The 19,302-nt window shown below is 48.0% G+C and overlaps 1 protein-coding gene across 3 annotated transcripts in view; it reads left to right on the forward strand.

Annotated features, from left to right (window-relative positions):
* Positions 1 to 19,302, forward strand: part of LYST (lysosomal trafficking regulator) — a 3,752,809-nt gene that overhangs the window by 3,217,071 nt on the left and 516,436 nt on the right. For all 3 annotated transcript variants that reach the window (XM_085611970.1, XM_085611971.1, XM_085611972.1), the window contains one exon: positions 2,887 to 3,076. In XM_085611970.1, coding sequence (XP_085468096.1) covers positions 2,887 to 3,076 — 190 coding nt within the window. The remainder of the gene's footprint in view (positions 1 to 2,886; positions 3,077 to 19,302) is intronic.

Raw genomic sequence — 19,302 nt, forward strand, 5'->3', positions numbered from 1 at the left:
GAAATACTCAAATGTGATCCCCATATACAGAAGACTCAATGGAAAGACTCCTGACGAATCACAGACATCACCATCACCCAGAGTAACGATGACAATCTAGTTGTAGAAATGCCTATTCTATTAACTACACTCTGATGTGATCTCCATACACACAAGACCCTAGGGAAAGACTCTCGGCAACCCCGAGGCACTATCACCCTGAGTAACAATGGTATTCAAGATGTTAAAGATGCCCATCATGTCAACTTTGCACACTGCTCAATGTATTCCGTGAAAGGGGAGCATCAACAAACGGAATTGCCAAAAACAATTTGCCACCATTATCTCTGTCCAATTGGCGCCACTTAAGATGCGAACATACTAAAGTGAATCCCTTCTTCACATACGTACACCGATTTATACTTATCCCCCATAGACTATCATGCCAACCATCAGTGCCCTCCCGAAGGCCAACCAAGACCGACTAGTCCTACTTTAATTTCAATAGAACCGGTCTATGAAAAATGAGCCCGACCGGGAGCACGTCAATCCAGGGGAACGTCAGAGTCAGAACAAGCTATTCTGCCTGAGTAGCCGGTAAGCGACGGCGAGGCGAGCTCTCCACATCGCGGTAACCTGTGAGTTAAGTAACCTAATATTTTCCCCTTCCATGCAGCAATTGGCACTCACCTAACTGACTGACACCCTGAATGAAGATGTCCAACTTGCGAAACAAGGTAATTGACCCAGACAGTTTGCTTCTTGGTTTTGGCTTCGTAACGCTGTATCAACAGACGGCAACGCCGTTAGTTCACATAGATTTACGCTTTCAGTGCACTGAACCTCCAGTTTGTTATCATTACCCTACAATCTTATATTGAGACGTAACACACTAAACTTATTAGCTAACAACCACTGCTCGCTCTCTCATAGGAAAACGAGTGGTTATGAGAATAACAACGATAAACTAACCGCACAACTTAAGCGACCTTTTTCAATACAATTAAGAATCACACCATTAAGAGAACCGAGATAACGTTCACAAAACCCTTCTGTAGCTAGCCCCCCCCCTTTTTTAATAAGCGTGCACCCTGTAGTAAAAGAAGGCGCGACAGCATCGCAGACCATCGATTAAAAATATTGATGTCAACAGGTCATAGAGCACGAGAACATCGTCTTAGCATTGTATAGTATCACGTTAGGCTGTCATATAATCCTTGATTGTCTTTACAGGAGCAGATACAATCGGTCTGACCTCCTCAAATCGAAGGTGGTGAGTACTTTTCTCCACCTCCAGAATAATAGTGGAGAGCTCACTTAAGCCCTCCATTTCACCTTCCGGTCCTGACAAAAGCCTCTAGACCCTGCATGGGGCTGAAACATGTTGACCAGATAGCACTAGATTTATACCAGTGCATTAAACTAATAATTAAGTTTATCCACATGCACGAACACCATTTTTAATTTCCCTCTGTCAAGTACCCCAAGAATAAAGGACACGGGATTTGACTTTAGGAATTTTAACAGCACAGTTCACAGAGCACGAGCACGCCCTCGTTCCGTTATTTCTGACCACTACTGTACAACCAGTTGGTCTTCCTCCATGGGGAGGTTAGCATTTGGACAATAAAAAGCCCAATGATCATGCTATCACGATACACTACGGCGGAGAATCAAGATATACCGCCTTACGCCAGTGTACGTATATGAGGGTTTTTTAAGGATGCCCAACCACGTAAACTAAAAGACCCTGGTACACAGGACAAGTGGTCCATTTCCCCACCCTGATATTTTTGTACTAACCTCTGGAAGCCGAATGGACCTCTGCTTCTTTTTCCCTCCCCCCTATTGATATATTAGAGTTAGATGACCCTACAGGAATTTGGCAGATTCACCCACACTAGACATACTAGGATAGGTAGCGCATAATATAATACATTTCTTATATGCTAGCATATATTCACTGTTATAGCACAATGATTGGACTGTTTATCTTAATCACCATTCTCATAATGCTTATTACACTTTTCCATACATGCCAACCCTCTCGATTCAGGCGGAAGACTAGTGATTTAAAGGCTAGTCTCCTGCCTACTGGTCTGCATGCGAAAATCTGATTCCTCTGTGGGCTTCAGCTGACAGGTACTGTTCTTGTGTGATCCGGAGTATGCACTGCCAGTAACCTGCTCCTGCAGTCGAGTGCACAACATTTTTACCACGCTCTTGCTGCCTGCCATATCACTTTATCGTACTCCTGGCGTGTAAAAAATAATTATATTTGCATTTCTAATATCCGATCCTGCAGCAGGAAACTTGCAAGTCCCAATGTTTTTCTTTTTTTAATTATCCTGCTTTTCTCTCTCTTCTAAAATGTTGACTATACTATTCAGTTTCCTTCGATTGATTATAGCAGCTCATGTCTTTTATACAAGAATCACATTGCGTCAATAAACATTGAAACGGCTTGTTGAGTATTTCTTGTGTATCTCTTTGAGTATGCATCAGTAACCCAACGAAAAAGGTTCTAGATCTGTTGCCACAGTTTCCTTGAGGAGTAAGGTTTGTCATGTTCTGAGGTTGAATAATCTATTTGTTACCTTGTCAGGTTAGGGATACAGATGCTGCACTGTGAACTAGCAGGGCTTAGGCCAATATATCCTGAAGGTGTGCATTGAATCAGTCTCACACAATCCTGACGTTTATGTTGTCCGACAAACGCACAGTTTTTACTGAGAAAGTATAAGTCGTACAAAGGTGTGTGCTGGCACTGCTCAAGAGGTTCCTAACAATTCATTATGAACATACTAAGCTCAGCTTTCCTTTTGGCTTACTGTTTTAGGCTTTCAGCTTTCCATATGCAAACTATTTATTCTTAAAACAACGTATTTGTTTTGATTGTCATTTTAGAGTCCTTTATCATGGATTAGAGGATTGAAGTGGGGAGAATATGTTGGTTCCCCCAGCGCCCCTGATCCTGTTGTTTGCTTTAGCCAGCCTCATGGAGAGCAGTTTGGCTTTTTGCAGGCTTTGCCAACAAAAGCAATCTGTGGCTTGTCCCCGGAATTCTGCCTTATGGTGATATATAGCAAAGAGCAAGGTAAGATATATTGTTTGTACATTTAAAAAAAGCAGCTCTAGAAAATTTAAATGTTGGTGCGTTAATCGTATTTTTAACATGTTTAGTTGTCAAGCTAAATCAATTTCATCCAGGCTTGATTCAGATCGATATTTTGTTTAATTATTATGCAAACAGTTGTGTAACTTCACAGGTCTCGATGGCATTCCACCCACAAGAGGACGACACACAACTATATCTGAAAACTGACTTCCACTAACGCTGTTTTTAGTAAAATTACATGGTTAGATGCCTCAAAGACTGCTGAAAATCATGCTCTCTAAAATTGATTTCCTGCTTCCCACCCCTTACTCAAATAAATGAGGAGACTGTGCTGAATAAAGTCTTCTGGCTTCCTCATGGATAATAACCTCCACTTGAGTGCCCACACCAGGAACTGGCTAGATTGCACCTATACACCCCCCTCCCCCTAAAACAAACCCTCATACACTTTGTATCTGAAAGGAAGAGCAGAACGGTAGTTAAGGCTGTAATTATGCCTGCTCTGGAATATGTAATTCAAAATCATTAATTAACATATTAAGGAGTTCAACAGAAATGATTTTCTGAAGTATAGTGCTTTGCTAGAAACGTGACAGAATTTTAGGCATCTTTAATACAAAGCTGTGTATAAGTCCCTTAATCACCATGCATTAGGCATGTCTGATGGAATGACCATGGACTACCGGCGCCATCAGGCATATGGCGCTGCCCCTTCTGACTCTCAGAGTAATTGGAAAAGTACTTGTAGAGCAATACCTGAAAAACGTATTGGGCATTGCCATTGTGCAGCTGCAGAGGGGGAAGCATTTCAAGATACTCTGCGGAGCTTTCAGTAATTTGTTGGTAAATCTCTACCTGCCCATGGAGTTGGGTTTCAACTCTTGACAGTATCAAAGTGCAGCTTCCATGCAGATCAGACAGGTGGTATGGCATGATTCGCAGACATCACTTCAGAGGTTACTCCTGTATTTACTATTCAGTATGTGCAAGACACCCTTCCCTGTGTTTCCTTGCCTGTTACCTCTCTTCTTTTCCAAAAAACACACATTACAGGTCTACAGTGCAGATTGCAGAAAGAGAAGGGATACATCTTGAGGAAAAAGTGCCTGATCGTCACAAAGTTCAGTGACCTCAACTGTGCTGTGTAGTGCTCTTCGCACAACAGTGGGTTGCAAAATTGCATATGAACACCTTTCTGATGCATGCTTCTTCCGGCAGATTCCTCAACTTTTTTATATGCATTCGGGCACAAAGCCTGGTCCAGAAAACTCTTCTGATAGCGCTCCCTCAACAGTAGGGGGCACTGGCTTCATTCTGGTGCCAGAAATGATGTAATGTGGTGTCACAGGGACTACAAAGTGATACCCACAGTTGAGATGACCCAGTTCATTTTTTCTGCACCTTTGACGCGATCCAGATCTCTTCAGCGAGGTCTTTCTCTCACCAAAAAAATGCTTACACACAAGTACAAAAGCAAACCTGTCACCACCTAAATGCTCAGTATTCAAACCCTGTAAGACTGTTGGGTCAGATGTCGGTTACTGACCCTCGTGAAGTTTGCCTCTGGTGACTAGGTTTCATTCATGACTTTCAGGGCCACGAGACATGCTAGAGTGTGCATCTGAAGAGCATTAAAAAAAGGAGTGTAAACTCTTTATGGCCTAAGCAAAGGGCAAGGTTGAGGTCACTTTGACCATCGTTATCCATATCATCCCAATGCAAACCACTTTTGTGGATCTCCTCTCCCCTCAGGCTCTTCTTTGGAACCAGAGCTGAATAAAATCCACTACCCTTTAAGCTGGCAGAAGTCCCTGTGCCTCCGGCGACCAGCACACACCTCTACCCACACTTTCCCGGTCCAGGTTAGGATCTGGCACCATACCTGAATGGATTTCAGGGGTGTATTGATTCCCTCTGAAGCACCTTGGGCCCCATTAGTCCCTTTGGTTTGGAACTCAAATTTCTAGCTGCGGGTTTTCCCACAGCACAGTTCACTCCCTTCATGCCATTGTCACAAGCGCCATTTGCTCCGTTTCTACTTTGTATGTTGCCAGAACTGACTGAGACCAAGCCATTGCCGCCCTAGGCATCACCATCAGTAATTCCGGACACATCTCCAATGCTTGAACGTCTTTGTCAATGTCACAGCCTTTGGAGCCCATTCAGAGGTCAAGTAGAGAGGCACAGCACCTTTTAGAACACAGGAACATAATTCTAACCAGGATGGCCCTGGAGATCCCTGTGAAATCCCTAAGGGGTTTCTAGAGATGGTGAAGCCAGTGGGTTCAACAGATCTGAGCTGAAATTCTTGGACCCTTTGAGTTCACTCCCCCTAGGGGTGGCCTCCTACCATACCATAATCAGGAAGGCAGCAGAAATATTGTGCATATCCAGGTCCACAGTAGAAACTAGGGCTAATATTTTAACTTCGGTTTTGCAGCCTACATTCCTTTAATGAAGCCTTTCTTGATCACTTTCTGGCCACCTGATCTAAATCCTCATCCACTCTGGCTTGTTAATGGGATGATTTCTGGGAGATGCTGACTAGCACCTGTTATTTCCCAGTGTCTATCAAAACCCCCTCTCCTTGAATGCCTGATCATTAAGGCCATTTCCTCTGTGGGTACTTTCCTCTCGCTCTGGATGACAGTGAATCAAATGGCTTGAGGCATTGTCCAAAATGATTTTCCCTGCTGGGAGTTCAGCCCCCAAGTCTCTCAACGCACATGCCTCCTGGCAGGTACATTCATTTTGTATGGAATACGGCCAGTATCATTGCATCCATATTGCCCGATGAACTTCGGATGCACTTCATGAACTCATTTGAAATGCTCAGGTGACCTGGGGGCAGTTTACTTTGGTTGGTCTTGACAGTGCAGCCCTAGTTGCCAGAGTGCAGTACAGGGACTATGGGAAGGGTAAAGATTGGAAATCTTTTCACTCCATTGTTTCCTTTTCCTCCTTCCCGGCCACCACAGGGAGCGGCTCCATGTTGCCCATTTGAGGCGCTCTTGACTGGTGGGAGGTCAGGTGTCCTCTTTTCCACAGGCCTGAAGGCCATAACTTCAGACCAGTGGGTCCTGTAGATCGTGGAAAAGGGGTGTTCACTACCCGTCTACCAGTCTCCTCCCCAGATCCCCTCTCCCTGTTCATACCTTTTACAGAACTACCTTCTCCTGCTGCAGCAAGAGGAGGCAGCCTTGCTTCAGGGAGTCCCCAGACCTATAGCAGAGGCTAAATTAGGTAAGTACTAACAGCTCTCTTTGTGGTAGTGCGGGAAAGCAGTTAGGGTTATCCATAGGGTGTGTTAAGCATTTATTGTATTCACTCACTCAAGGACTGATTACACACACTCAGAGACAGACTCCTGACCAATTAGGTAAGTATAAAAAAGGTATACTTGTATTTTATTACTAGAACCAAACAGGACTTGATACAGGTAGGTAAAATGTACTTTCAATTGTAAACCTTTATACAGAAATGCAATTTGGAGTGGATTTGCTCATGGTTGGTATGACTCCAAAAAGCAGGTTAAATAATACAGTAATTACTTTTAGAATATGTTTTGATTACTTTCCGATTACATTGTCTACTTGGGGTGGTATGCCTAGATAACACACCGAGGGATCTCACAATACAAGGTAAGTATGGCTTTTTAGAATTTGCATTTTAGTTGAAACAGTTCAATACTGAAAACATTTTTAGTGTCAAAAACTCATAATATTGATCCCTATGGGAGAAAAATGGTTATCGGTTTCACAGGTAAGTAAATGTCTTACAAGTTGTTTTGGGGTTTAGGGCCAAGATTCCCCAAGGTCCAGGTAGGCACTCAAATTGCACCACCAGCGGCACTAGGGCGGCCGGGTGCAGAGTGCAGGATGCCAATGTTAGCCAATTGGGCTATCAGCACCTTGGTTGGGGGTTGCTCACTGGCAGTCCATTCGGTCTCTGGAGCTAAGCTCCTAGGCTTAAGGTCAGGGTAAAGGGGGTCCCATGTCAGCGCCAAGTCCACACCATCAGTGGTGCAGGGGCGGCCGGGTGCAGTGTGCTTAGGAGGGGTCGGGAGCCCAATGCAATCCTATGTAGGTTGCCGGTTTGGGATTTTGGCTGCAGGCTTGGTCCAAGAAGTCTTCAGGGAGGAACCAAGAGGAGGGCAGGTAAGTTGGAGGGCTCGGAGATGTAGGTGCACCTCAGGTCCTCTTCTCCGGGGTACAGGGTGGCCAGATGCAGGAGTACCTTTTGAGGTCGGATTTCACTTTATTGGGCCACTAGCTGTTGGGGAGGTCTCGGTGCAGAGGCTGCAGGTGACATCGGGAAGTCCTGGGGTGGGCTTGGACTCTGGAGCACTGGGGGACCTCGCAGGACTGGTTTGTTACTTGGACTCAGGCCATAGGTGACAGGTGCAGTGGTGGTTCAGGCATAGAGTTTCTTCGTCCTCAGCAGGCTCAGAGTCTGTCTCTTTAGAACAGAGCTGCTGGTCACAGATAATCCTGCCTTTGTTGAAGGCAGTTAGCCCCCCTTGGGGGTTTTGGAGGTCACTGGCTGCAGGGCAAGTCGACTTTTGGCACAGTATGTCCGGAAACTGCAGGCTGGATGGTAGGGCTGGGGCCAAGTCATTTCTTCTCTGTAGTCTCCTCTGCTGTGTGACTTCTTCCATTCTTCTTCTTCGTAGGTAGCAGGAATCTCCCTTCTGGATTCAGGGCTGCCCCATAAATTCTGTATTTAAGAGGTGTTTTAGGGGTCTCGAGGTAGTAGCCAATGGGCTACTGACCTTAGTGTGACTACACCCTTGGTGTGTTCACCCCACGTGGAGGCATGGGCACATTCCCTAATCCTGCCTGGAACGTGCCTGCCATCTGCCTAATGGCAGGCACTGAAGAGAGGGCTTCACCTTTCTTCCCCCACCTGAGGGGTCGGGTTGGCATAGTGGGCACACCTTCTGGGCTGTTCTAATTTTTCCTGCCTGTCTACCCTTCGAAAAGCGGGTGAGACAGGAAAGGAACCTGCTCCTGATAGCAGGAGAAGCTGGGGGTCGCGTTGTAAAGGTGGCAAGGCCTTTGAAAATCCCTTGCCACAGATGGATCTTCCTGACATGGGGAGGAGTGAACATCTCTGCCCAGGAAAGGCTTTGTTTCTGGGCCCAGGGACGAATGTTCCCACCCCTGGAGTCCAGAAACGTGATTTGTGGTGGTAGGCTGGTGTTTTCCAGTCAGAGAACCCACCAGAGGCTGGTTGTTTTTCAGGGGGCATCTCGAAGATGCTCTATGATGCATTGAATACTAAATCCCAAACTGGCATCAGTGTGGTTTTAATATGCTGAGATATTTGGTAGCATAATTCAGTAAAGCTATTATGGTGCTGTGGAGTTCGTAATGCCAAACTCTCAGACCATATGCTCTTTGTGGTTTTAGTGTATTTACAATGTCTAAGAATGGACTTGGACACTGTAGAGGTACAGTGCGCATGCACCTCTACTCTCACCAGTGGTATAGTGCACCCAGCTAGAGGGGTAACTTACCTATACCATAGACAGTGGGTTAAAGGCATGGCACAGGTATGTGTGCTATGTAGACTCTTCACCTTTCTCTACACCAAAACATGCAGCCTGCAATGGTAGTGTGTGTGTGTATCTGAAAGAAACAGTTAGTTATAGATTCCTTACCTTAGAATTACCCCAGGCGTCAGACTGGATCCGGAAAGTTTTTTGTCAGCAATACCCCTGCACATTGGAAGGTGGCGTCGGTCGACGCCGCGTTCGGCGTCGTGGTCGCCGGGATGAAGCTGCAGTAGCTAATTAGACGCCGCCCTCGCGCGCTGACAGTAGTTCTTTATTTTTCCGCGCCAGCAAGCTCAGATCCGAAGAGAGTGGTACCCCTAGTCCCTATTTGACTGATTTTTGTGTGACTTTTGTCGACTTCTTTTTCGAGTCTAATCCGACTCCTGGTACATGGGGGATGCCCGGTTTCAAGGCCTGCGGTTCCTGTACTGGACTGATGTTGGTGACGGAACCGTACCTCATGTGCCTCTTCTGCCTGGAGTGCGACCACAACCCCAAGTCGTGCTCCGACTGCCGAACCATGGCCCGAAGTCTTTGTGGGAGCGGTCCCGGCAGTCGGCTCCGCATCACACAAGGTTCCGGTTGCGTAGGAGGTCGAGGGACCGATCGCTGAGCCATCATCACTTTTCTTCTAAGTCTTTGCACTCGGGGTCCTGTAAGTCGAAGCATAAGAAGAAGTCGAAGAAGCATTGTCGCTCTTCGACTTCCCCACATCCGTCAGCCGACGCGACGCAAGGTGCGGGTGGTGCCACTCCCGTGGCTCCATGTGTGGTGCCTTCAGGGCCGACTCCGGGCTTCCCTCCCTTCGTGGGACCGAGAGCGACCCCTGCCCATCAGTTTTATGAAGCTATGCATGCCATCTTTGGGCAGCCTGACTCCGCCTGCATGCCTTCGGGCCCCACGGTTGGGGGCCCTAGGCCTTTGGCGGCTCCGGCCTCGGCACCGCTGGCCCTCTTGGATCCAGGCCTGAATCTGGATCGTTCGACCTTGTGACACCTCCACCGGCACCAACTCCACCGACACCACGTCCACTGCCAACGCTGGCTGGCCCCACAGCCGGCGTCGATCCCGGCTTCCAACCCAACGTGGACACGGAGCCGGACCAGCGTTGGCTGACGCCGGATTCGGCGCTGATGGGTACTCCTGCCCCTGTGTTCCACCCTGGCCATTTTCAGCCAACCTGGCAGCCAGAGGAGGGGGAGGAAGACTGGGACCCTTTGTCTAACCAGTTGGAGTACGATCTGGACTGGAGAGAGGAACTGGGGGATGCCAGTGGTCTCGATATCTCCCCAGACCTTGGCATGTTGTCTCGTCCTACCGTGGCTACGAAGGAGGGAGTGAAATATGCAGTGGTGCTGCGTAGGGCAGCCGAGGCTCTCAACCTCGAGCTTCCAACAGTGGCAGTAAGAACGAGCCTCCTGACAGAGGTGCTTCAGCCAGCTGCAAGCTCTTCGGAGCCCCTGCTTTCATTTAATAAGGCCCTCATGGACATCTTTTTGGGCACCTGGTCCAGGCCCAATACAGGGGCTCTTGTGGATAGGATGATTGCCAGACGCCACTGCCCGGCCCCGGGCGACCCCACTTTCCTCTCCCAACACCCTACCCCAGAGATCTTGGTGGTTCAAGCTTCCACTTCCAAGGGTGCCTTCCCTACCGCTCCACCGGAAAGGGAATCCAAAAAGCTGGACCACCTTGGGAAGAAAATGTTTTCTTCCGCCAGCTTGGGACTGCGGTCGGTAAACACTGCATGTCTGTTGGGCCGTTACACCCACTCTGTGTGGGATACGGTGGCGCAGGTGCTGCCTCAGTGCCCAGAGGAGGCCCGGGCCATCTTCTCCCTTGCAGTTGCAGAGGGGAGAGACACAGCACAGTTTACCATCCGCTGTCGGATGGATACCGCCAACACACTTGGCAGGACTATTTTAATGTCATTAGCTCTTCGACCTAATGCCTGGTTGCGTTCGACTGATTTTTCCGGTGATGTCCAATCCACCCTATGGACATGCCCTTTGATGGGCATCGCCTTTTCGGCGACAAGGCAGACAACGCACTAGAGCGCTTTAAGGACTCGCGGGCTACGGCAATGTCCTTGGGCCTCTCCACCACCCGCCCTGCGCAGCCTGCCTTTTGCCCCTTTCATGGCTACGGAAGGGGTGCACCGCTACCTCCCGCCCAGGGTCACAGGCCAGCGCAAGCTGTTAAGCCACAGGGCAGCCAAAGACGTGGGAACCACCGGCGTGGTTCTTGGGGGCCAGCAAGCAGCCAGTCCACCACAGCCCCCTCTGCAGCAACCTCCAAACCTTCCTAGTCTGACCTTTCAGGGCCACCAAACCCCAGTGGGCAGCAGGATCCGCCATCACCTCCCGTACTGGCGCACCATCGCGTCGGACAGGTGTGTTTTGGAAATAGTCCAAAGGTGCTACTCCCTCCCCTTCAAGACTACCCCTCCCTCCATGCCACCTCAGTAGCATCGCATGTCGGAGGATCACTTGGCCATTCTCCAACAGGAAGTTTCAGCACTCTTGGTCAAGGGAGCCATCGAGCGTGTTTCTGGCCCAGAAGTAGATTGTGGTTGTTATTCCCACTGATTTCTGGTGCCCAAGAAGGACAAAGGCCTGCGTCCTATCTTGGATCTCAGGAACGTCAACCGCTTCCTGCAGAAGGAGAAGTTCAAGATGTTGACGCTCGCTCAGGTCTTGTCTGCCCTAGACCCTGGAGACTGGATGGTAGTATTGAACCTGCAGGACGCTTACTTTCACATCCCCGTCCCGCCTGCCAACAGGCGTTACCCGCGGTTCACGGTAGGCCGCGAGCAGTTTCAGTTTACCATGCTCCACTTTGGCCTTACCAGCGCCCCTCGGGTGTTCAAGAAAGTGATGGCGGTGGTCGCAGCTCATCTGCACGTATCAGAGGTTTCAGTCTTCCCCCTATCTCAACGACTGGCTGTTAAAGGCGGGGTCGCCCCAGGCTGTTTTCTCCCACCTTCAGACTACGCCGATCTCCTGCATTCGCTGGGGTACTCCATCAATGGGCCGAAATCTCACCTGACCCCCTTTCAGAAGCTCCTCTTCATCGGAGCGGTTTTAGACATGCTGCAGTTTTGGGTTTATCTTCCCGAACAGCGAGTCTGGGATATTCAGGCTATGATTCCGATCTTTCAGCCTCTGTCCCGGGTTTTGGTCAGGTTACCCTGAGGCTGCTGGGCCTCATGGCCTCCTGCATCCTGCTAATCGATCATGCCAGGTGTCATATGCCGGCTCTGCAGTGGGACCTGGAGTTCCAGTGAGCATAGCATCAGGGAAATCTTTCCGATTGCGTCCAGATTTCAGAGGGCACCGCACACCAATTGCAGTGGTGGCTAACGAACCAGGTTTGGGTCAACAGCAGATCCTTCTCCCTTCCCCAACCAGAGTTTGCAGTGGTGACAGATGTGTCACTCCTGGGATGGGGTGGCCACATGGGAGAGGCGGAGAATTGAATTGAAATAGTTGAAATTGAATTGAATTGAAATAGATTTATTGAGCGCGGTTGCTGCCCAAGGGCGTCCAAGCGCTGAGATAATTGGGGAGACATGCTGAGTGACAGATTAGAGCTCGGAGGCTTTGGTGAATAGCCAGGTTTTCAATTTTTTTCTAAATGATGGTAGGTGCGGGTTGGAGCGGAGAGGGAGGGGGAGAGTATTCCAGAGTTTAGCTGTGTTCAGTGAAAATAACCTGCCCCCGGATCTGGCTCTTTTCACTCTAGGGACCTTTGCCAGGAAAGCCTCAGTAGAACGGAGGTTCCTGTTGGGGTGGTAGGGGATGACAAGGTTGCTGTTAATTGCAGGCCCCGTTTTCCAAAAGGCCTGGTGCGCAATGCACAGTGCCTTAAATGTCACTCTGTATTTGACTGGTAGCCAGTGAAGACTTTTTAGCGCAGGTCTGGCTGACTGGGCTCGTGGGATCTGTAACAGGGTGCGTGCTGCGCAGTTTTGCACCACCTGGAGTTTCCGGAGAGTCATCTCGGGGGCCCCAACATACAGGGCATTATTTGAGTCCAGGCGGGACTGGATGAGGCCTTGTACTGCCACCTTCTTGGCTTCTAGGGGCAGAAGAGGGAGGACTTTCCTCAGAGTCTTGAGGATGCCAAAACAGGTGGCGGACAACTTAGTAGCCTGGGTGGAAAAGGAGAGCTTCCTGTCCAGCCATACTCCCAGGCTCTTGACGTTTTCCTTGGGGGTAGGGGGAGTGCCCAGAGCTTGGGGCCACAAGGAGGCGAAAGGTATTGGCGAGGTTGGGCCTAGAACAGAGGCCTCTGGTGTCCGGGAAGTCAGGGCTCAACATCAACCTTCCGGGCGATTCGTCTTGCACTAAAAGCATTCCTTCCTTCTGTCAAAGGAAAAGTAGTGCAGGTGTTTACAAACAACACCACCGCCAAGTGGTACTGCAAGAAATAGGTCGGGTGGGGTCGTAGACCCTATGTCAAGAGGCTCTCTGCCTTTGGACATGGCTGGAACATCAGGGCATATCCCTGGTGGTTCAACACCTGGCAGGTTCACTGAACGCCAGGGCGTACGAACTCAGCCGCAGGTGCATGATGGATCATGAATGACGTCTTTACTCGGAGGTGGTGCAAGGTCTCTTTCAGCAGTGAGGAGAGCCTTAGTTAGATCTATTCGCCACGGTAGAGAACGCGCAATGTCAGCAGTTTTGTGCTTTGGAATTTCCAAGGCGGCACTTGCTAGGCAACGCTTTTTGTCGCAAGTGGAGTTGAGGTCATCTATACGCCTTTCCGCCTATACCACTTCTGCCCAGAGTGCTCAAGAAGATCAAGAACCCAAGTCAGTCTTGTGGCCCCGGACTGGGCATGAAGAGTCTGGTATCCCGAGCTCTTGAAAATGGCCATCGATCCTCCTATCAGACAGCCTCTTTGGGAGGATCTTCTGTCGCAGCAGAAGAGGACGGTCCTTCAACCAAACCTGTGCAGCCTCCACCTCTTTGCGTGGAGATTAAGCTGCGACAATTGACAGCTTTCAACCTTCCTCACGGAGTTTGTAACGTTATCTTGGCAGCCGGGCGTCCCGCCTCCAAAACGGTATATGCCTGTAGATGGAACAAATTTGTGGCATGGTGCACAGCAAAGGCTGTAGATCCCCTTTCTGCCCCTCTTTCAGAGGTTCTCCTCTTCATTCTGTCTTTGGCCCAGCAGGGCTCGCTCTGGGCAGCCTTAAAGGCTATCTTTCGGCCATTTTGGCCTTACTTCGCCTTTCTGATCAGCCTTCTCTTTTCAAGTCCCCTATTGTAAATCGCTTCCTTAAGGGCATTACTCATCTGTTTCCTCCTATTCCTTTTGTAGTGCCTCAGTGGGACTTGAACCTTGTTCTGACTTACCTTATGCGCGTTCCTTTTGAGCTGCTACATAATTGTCCTCTCAGACTTTTGACCCTCAAAACTGCTTTTCTGGTTGCCATCACATCTGCTCGCAGGGTGAGTGAGCTTAAGGCTCTTTCTTCTAAAGCTCCTTTCCTGGCTGTTCATCAGGACAAGGTTGTCCTGAGCACTAGGCCTTCCTTTCTTCCCAAAGTGGTTACCTCTTTCCACATAGGACAGCCTATCTATTTGCCCACCTTCTTCCAGCTCTCGCATCCTTCTAAAGAGGAGAGTCTCCACCGTCTGGATCCAAAATGTGCGCTTTAATTTTATCTGGATTGCACAAAACAATTTCGGGTGGATGATCAGCTCTTTGTTGGCTATGTGGGCGCCAAGAAAGGTTGGGCTGTGCATAAACAAACCATCTCTTGATGGGTCGTTCTTGGCATTAAAATGTGTTATTCCTTGGTGAAAAAGGAACCTCCATTATTAGAGTTGCGCTCCCATTCCACCAGGGCGACGGCAGCCACTACTGCTTTGGGACGTGGAGTCCCCCTTCATGACATCTGTCAGGCAGCCATGTGGGCTTCATTGCACACGTTCACTAAACATTACTGCCTGGACAGCCAAGTCCGGAGAGATGGCTTCTTTGGCCGTTCAGTTCTCCTGGACTTTCTGGTGTGAACTTAGATAGCAGACCCACTTCCGGGGTTGGTATTGCTGGGGTATCTATTCTAAGGTGAGGAATCCATAACTAAGGGTCTCTTTCAGATAAACAAGTTACTTACCTTCGGTAACGATATATCTGTAAGAGACATACATTAGTTTTGGATTCCTCACCACCCCACCCATCCTCCCCGTTCTGCGAACTGACTGCTAGGGTAAGAGACTTCCTTTCAGAGCCCTAGTTTTGTCCACCACTGATCAGTGTCTTGCATGGCTCTGCACCTCTGGCGTGCAATGTTGTGTAAAGAACTGACGTCAGCGTTCAGGGGCGGCATCTAAGTAGATACCGCAACGTCATTCTAGCAATCACGAAGCCAATGACGAATGCGGAGTCGACCGACGCCACCTACCGATGCGCAGGGGTACAGCTGAAGAAAAAATTCTCCTGATCCAGTCTGACACCTCGGGGTAATTCTAAGGTAAGGATTCTATAACTAATGTATGTCTCTTACAGATATATCATTACGAAAGGTAAGTAACTTGTTCATTAGCGCCACCCTGTGCTCTGATGTCAATTCATTTTTTGCTGTGCCTTCCAATGCAGATCCAGAGCGCCACTCCCAAATTGGTTGGTCTTTGCACAATTTTTAAATTCTCAAGTGTGTGTAAGGGATCAATGTTGTATTCGAAAAGATCAGGCTTCATTCAAGCTGTTATAAGACTACGGCAAGTAGATATCGATCACTGACCTCCCACGAGGTATGTCTTTGGTGCCTGGGCTCCGCCTATGACTCCAAGTTGTGTGACCAATGTGCCCTAATGGATCCGAAGGTGATCTTAAACCAAGAGAGGAATCTGTACATTGCCATGCATAAGAAGTAGTTGCGATCATAGTGCAGGGTCATCTCCTGTTCCAAGTCCCGGTCACGAAGCTGTTTCTGCAACCACTCCACTTTGTGCTAAAAAATCTTCTAGTAAGTCAAACTCTAAAAGCACACACAAGAAATTGAAGCAGGACTCAACCTCATTGTGTCACTCTGATTGCGAAGAAGGTGCAAGGGTGTCAAGATTAATGCTGCACTCTTTAGAAGTCATCAGCCATGAAACCATTAACTCTGCTGGTCATGAGGTGCCCCGAGTTTCCCAGGCCATTGTTATCTCTGCAGCAGATCGTGGCCTTCAAGGAGGCCATCCTGCAAATCTTTAGTGTGCTACTGACTCCCGCTGGTGAGCCTTCAGGGCCACAGAGATGCATAGGCATCCAACCATTATACCACCAACGGTTTCTTCCTCAACTTCCTCCTTGGCAACCATTACCAAGCATGTACTGACAAGGCTACAGGATTCCACACCGGCCCCACAGTGCATGCCGTTTCCACTGTATTGATGACATTAAGCAGCACTGTTAGTGCTGATGGATGTCACATTGTGAATTAATTGAATCACAACCAGTTGTCTTGCTTCCTGAATACTAACTAACTTTTCTACTGCAACGCAATTATCAGCATAGGCTTCATTCTCTTCTTGCCTCTAACTCTGACCCTGTACCAGAACATAGGGCACTCCAGGATACTGATGTTGATGGAGGAGGGTGATGGCTTGCTTCCTCCTCACTATACTGTTGATGCCCTATGCTTTGACCTACAAAATGCCAGTGGGCTTCACACTTCCCCTGAAATAGAGCATGACTTGCCACATGAATCACTATTGGAGAAGAGTGCCTTATTTGCAAGGGTAGCTGAGGAGCTAGAATTTCAGTTGCCTTCTGTTTAGACTAAGTCATATGGTCTAATGGAGATTCACTAACCTCTGCTAACTGCATTAGAGCCCTTCCTCCCATTCAATGACACCTTCACAGATGCCTTGTTCTTGTTCATCCATTAATCGGCAACTAGCCAGATGGTGCAGGCTTGTGCCTGGTTATCCAGGTTTTCTCACCAAGCACTCTACTCCATAAAATCTCATTGTATGAGCTTTGACCAGTAAGGTGGATTCTTTTTTTTTTTTATTTCAATAGAATTTTATTGATATTTTGACATATACAAAAACCTTATAACATAAAACATAAAAAAACAGATACATATAACATGCACTTTATATTGCATGATGTTACAGGGCAGCTCACGTTAGCTGTGCTAGTTGAGGTACCGTATTTTTTTTATTTTTTTGGCTGCCCCCCACCCTCTGTTCTCGTAAGGGTCACAGGAAGCACAGATAGGGACAGGGAAGACGGGACCAGAGCGGAGAGAGAGAGAAGCCTGCTCGCCATTGTCTAAAAAGTTTGGTATCCGGGTCGTTATACTAGGCACCTTCAAGGTGGGTCATAGGGGTCTAAGTACTTGTCCAGGAATGCCCACATTTTCCTGGCGGGCTGTCTCCACGGTGAGTCTCGTAGGGCCACCGTATCTGCACCTCTAATGTACGTCACCCAGTTGAGCCATCCCTTAAACGTTGCCTTGGAGGTGTCTTTCCATTTAGTGAGAACCATTTTTACACCTGCCGTTTGTAGGAGATCAAGTAAGTCGCTATCTTGTTGTGAGATTGCCTCTGTCCTAACCGAGGCCGTTACCAGGGTGGCAAACTCAGTTTTAAGGGTACATCCTAACATGTCGTTTAAAAAGGCAAAGATCTTCTCCCAGTATGATTTGACTTTGGGGCAGTGATATATGAGATGGACCAGATCCCCCCCTTCCGTTATTACAATTCCAGCACTGGTCATTGGTGTTCAAACCTAGGTTCGCCAGGCGCGCTGGGGTCCAGTGTAGTTTGTGTAACGTCCAGAACTTTGTATGAGCTAGTACCGGGGTTATCTTACTTTGTGTGGGGGGTCCATAGTAACTGGGTATGTTTCTCGCTCAGTGTATCTCCTAGATGCGACTCCCAGTATTTACGTGTCTTTTCGTTAAGTTTGGATGTGCTGGGCCGTAGGAGTCTATAGATGTGTGAGACCTGGTGGCCTATTTTGATGAGGTTGGTCATATATTGGATGATTGTCGGCTTGGTAACGGAAAGTCTCGCTTTGGAAAGTGCTGTTTTGATTTTTAGGAAATTATATAGTTCTATGTCTGGTAAGTTGTGCTTGGTTTTTAGCATCCTAAAAGTGGTGGGATTCCCTCCCTCTTCTAGTTGAATAGGGTGAGAGATCCCTGTTCTACTCCACGTATCCATAGAGAGTGGTTTGCCTTTATATCTTATCTTATTGTTTGCCCATAGTGATTCCCATCTCGAGTTTTTTATGCTGTGTTCCATCTTCTGGTCTACCTTCAGTAGGGCGCTTCTGGTATTTTTGAGTATTGGGTTTACTACCAATTTATGTTTATTGGCTGTTAGTAGGGCTAATGGTTCAAGGTTATTTAGTATAGCTCTCTCTAGTCTCAGCCAAGCTGGTGCGTACTCCTAGTTGGGTAGACTACAGTAGCTACCCTGTTTTGCCAAAAAGGCAGTTTGGAAGGCTTTAAAATCCGCCAGGTTTAATCCCCCCAGTTTTTTCCCTAATCTTAATTTTTTAAGGCTTATCCTTGCTTTTTTGTCTCGCCAGATGAAGTTATTCAGCATCTTATCTATTTTGCGATGGAAGTCGTCAGTGAGTATTAGAGGGAGCATATTTGCCAGGTAGATGACCATTGGGGTAACCATCATTTTTACCGTCTAAGTCCTCTCCCACCACGTAATGAATTTCGGTGACCAGCCCTCCAACAGCTTCTTTATTTTGTCCAGCATTATTTTTTCATTTTGTTCAAGTGTGTTTTTAAGGTCATTCCCAAAGTATATGCCCAGGTATTTTGCAAAACTGATTTGCCAAGCGAGATCCGAATCCCCAATATGTCTTTAGTGGTGTGTATGTTGAGTGGTTTGCATTCTGACTTGTCTTTGTTAAGTTTATAGCTGGAGTGGGCCGAATACTTATCAATGGATTCCGTGAGGGCCGTGATAGAGGATTTAGGGCTTTCCGTGACAACGAGGATATCATCCGCGTATGCTGCTAGTTTGATTGTGACTTCATTGATGGTAATCCCTTTCATCTCTTCATTGGTCTCGATGTCCTTAATCAGAGGCTCTAGTGCTAGTAGGAATAGCGAGGGGGACAGGGGGCAACCTTGCCTTGTCCCTCTTTGTAGGGTGAAGGGCTCTGAGACAGCCCCATTGACCACAATACGAGCCGTGGGCTTTTCGTATAGTGCCATAACTTTCCGTGTGAAAGAGTTTCCCAGGTTGAAGGTCCGCATGCATTGTTCTAGGAAATGCCACGATACTCTATCAAAGCCTTCTCCGCGTCTAGTGTGATGGCCACTGCAGGTTTGTCCGACTTGGCCGCTCTATCCAGAATATGGCATAGAAGTCTGGTGTTGTCGTGTGACATGCGTGTCTTGAGGAAGCCAACTTGTGTGTTGCTTATAAATTGTGGAAGGACCTTATTAAGCCTTGATGCCAGGATTTTTGCATATATCTTTCAATCAACGTTAATCAAAGAGATAGGCCTGTAGTTTTGGGGAAACTGGGTGTTTTTGCCTTCTTTGGGGATAACTATAATATTAGCTTCGGACATGGTATGTGAGACCATCCCTGCCCCCTCGCAGTGGTTAAATACTTTTCTCATAGTTGGTTGTAGTTGAGTTATGAAAAGTGGCTGTTTA

The sequence above is a fragment of the Triturus cristatus genome, chromosome 6 (assembly GCF_964204655.1).
Source record: "Triturus cristatus chromosome 6, aTriCri1.1, whole genome shotgun sequence".
NCBI lineage: Eukaryota > Metazoa > Chordata > Amphibia > Caudata > Salamandridae > Triturus > Triturus cristatus.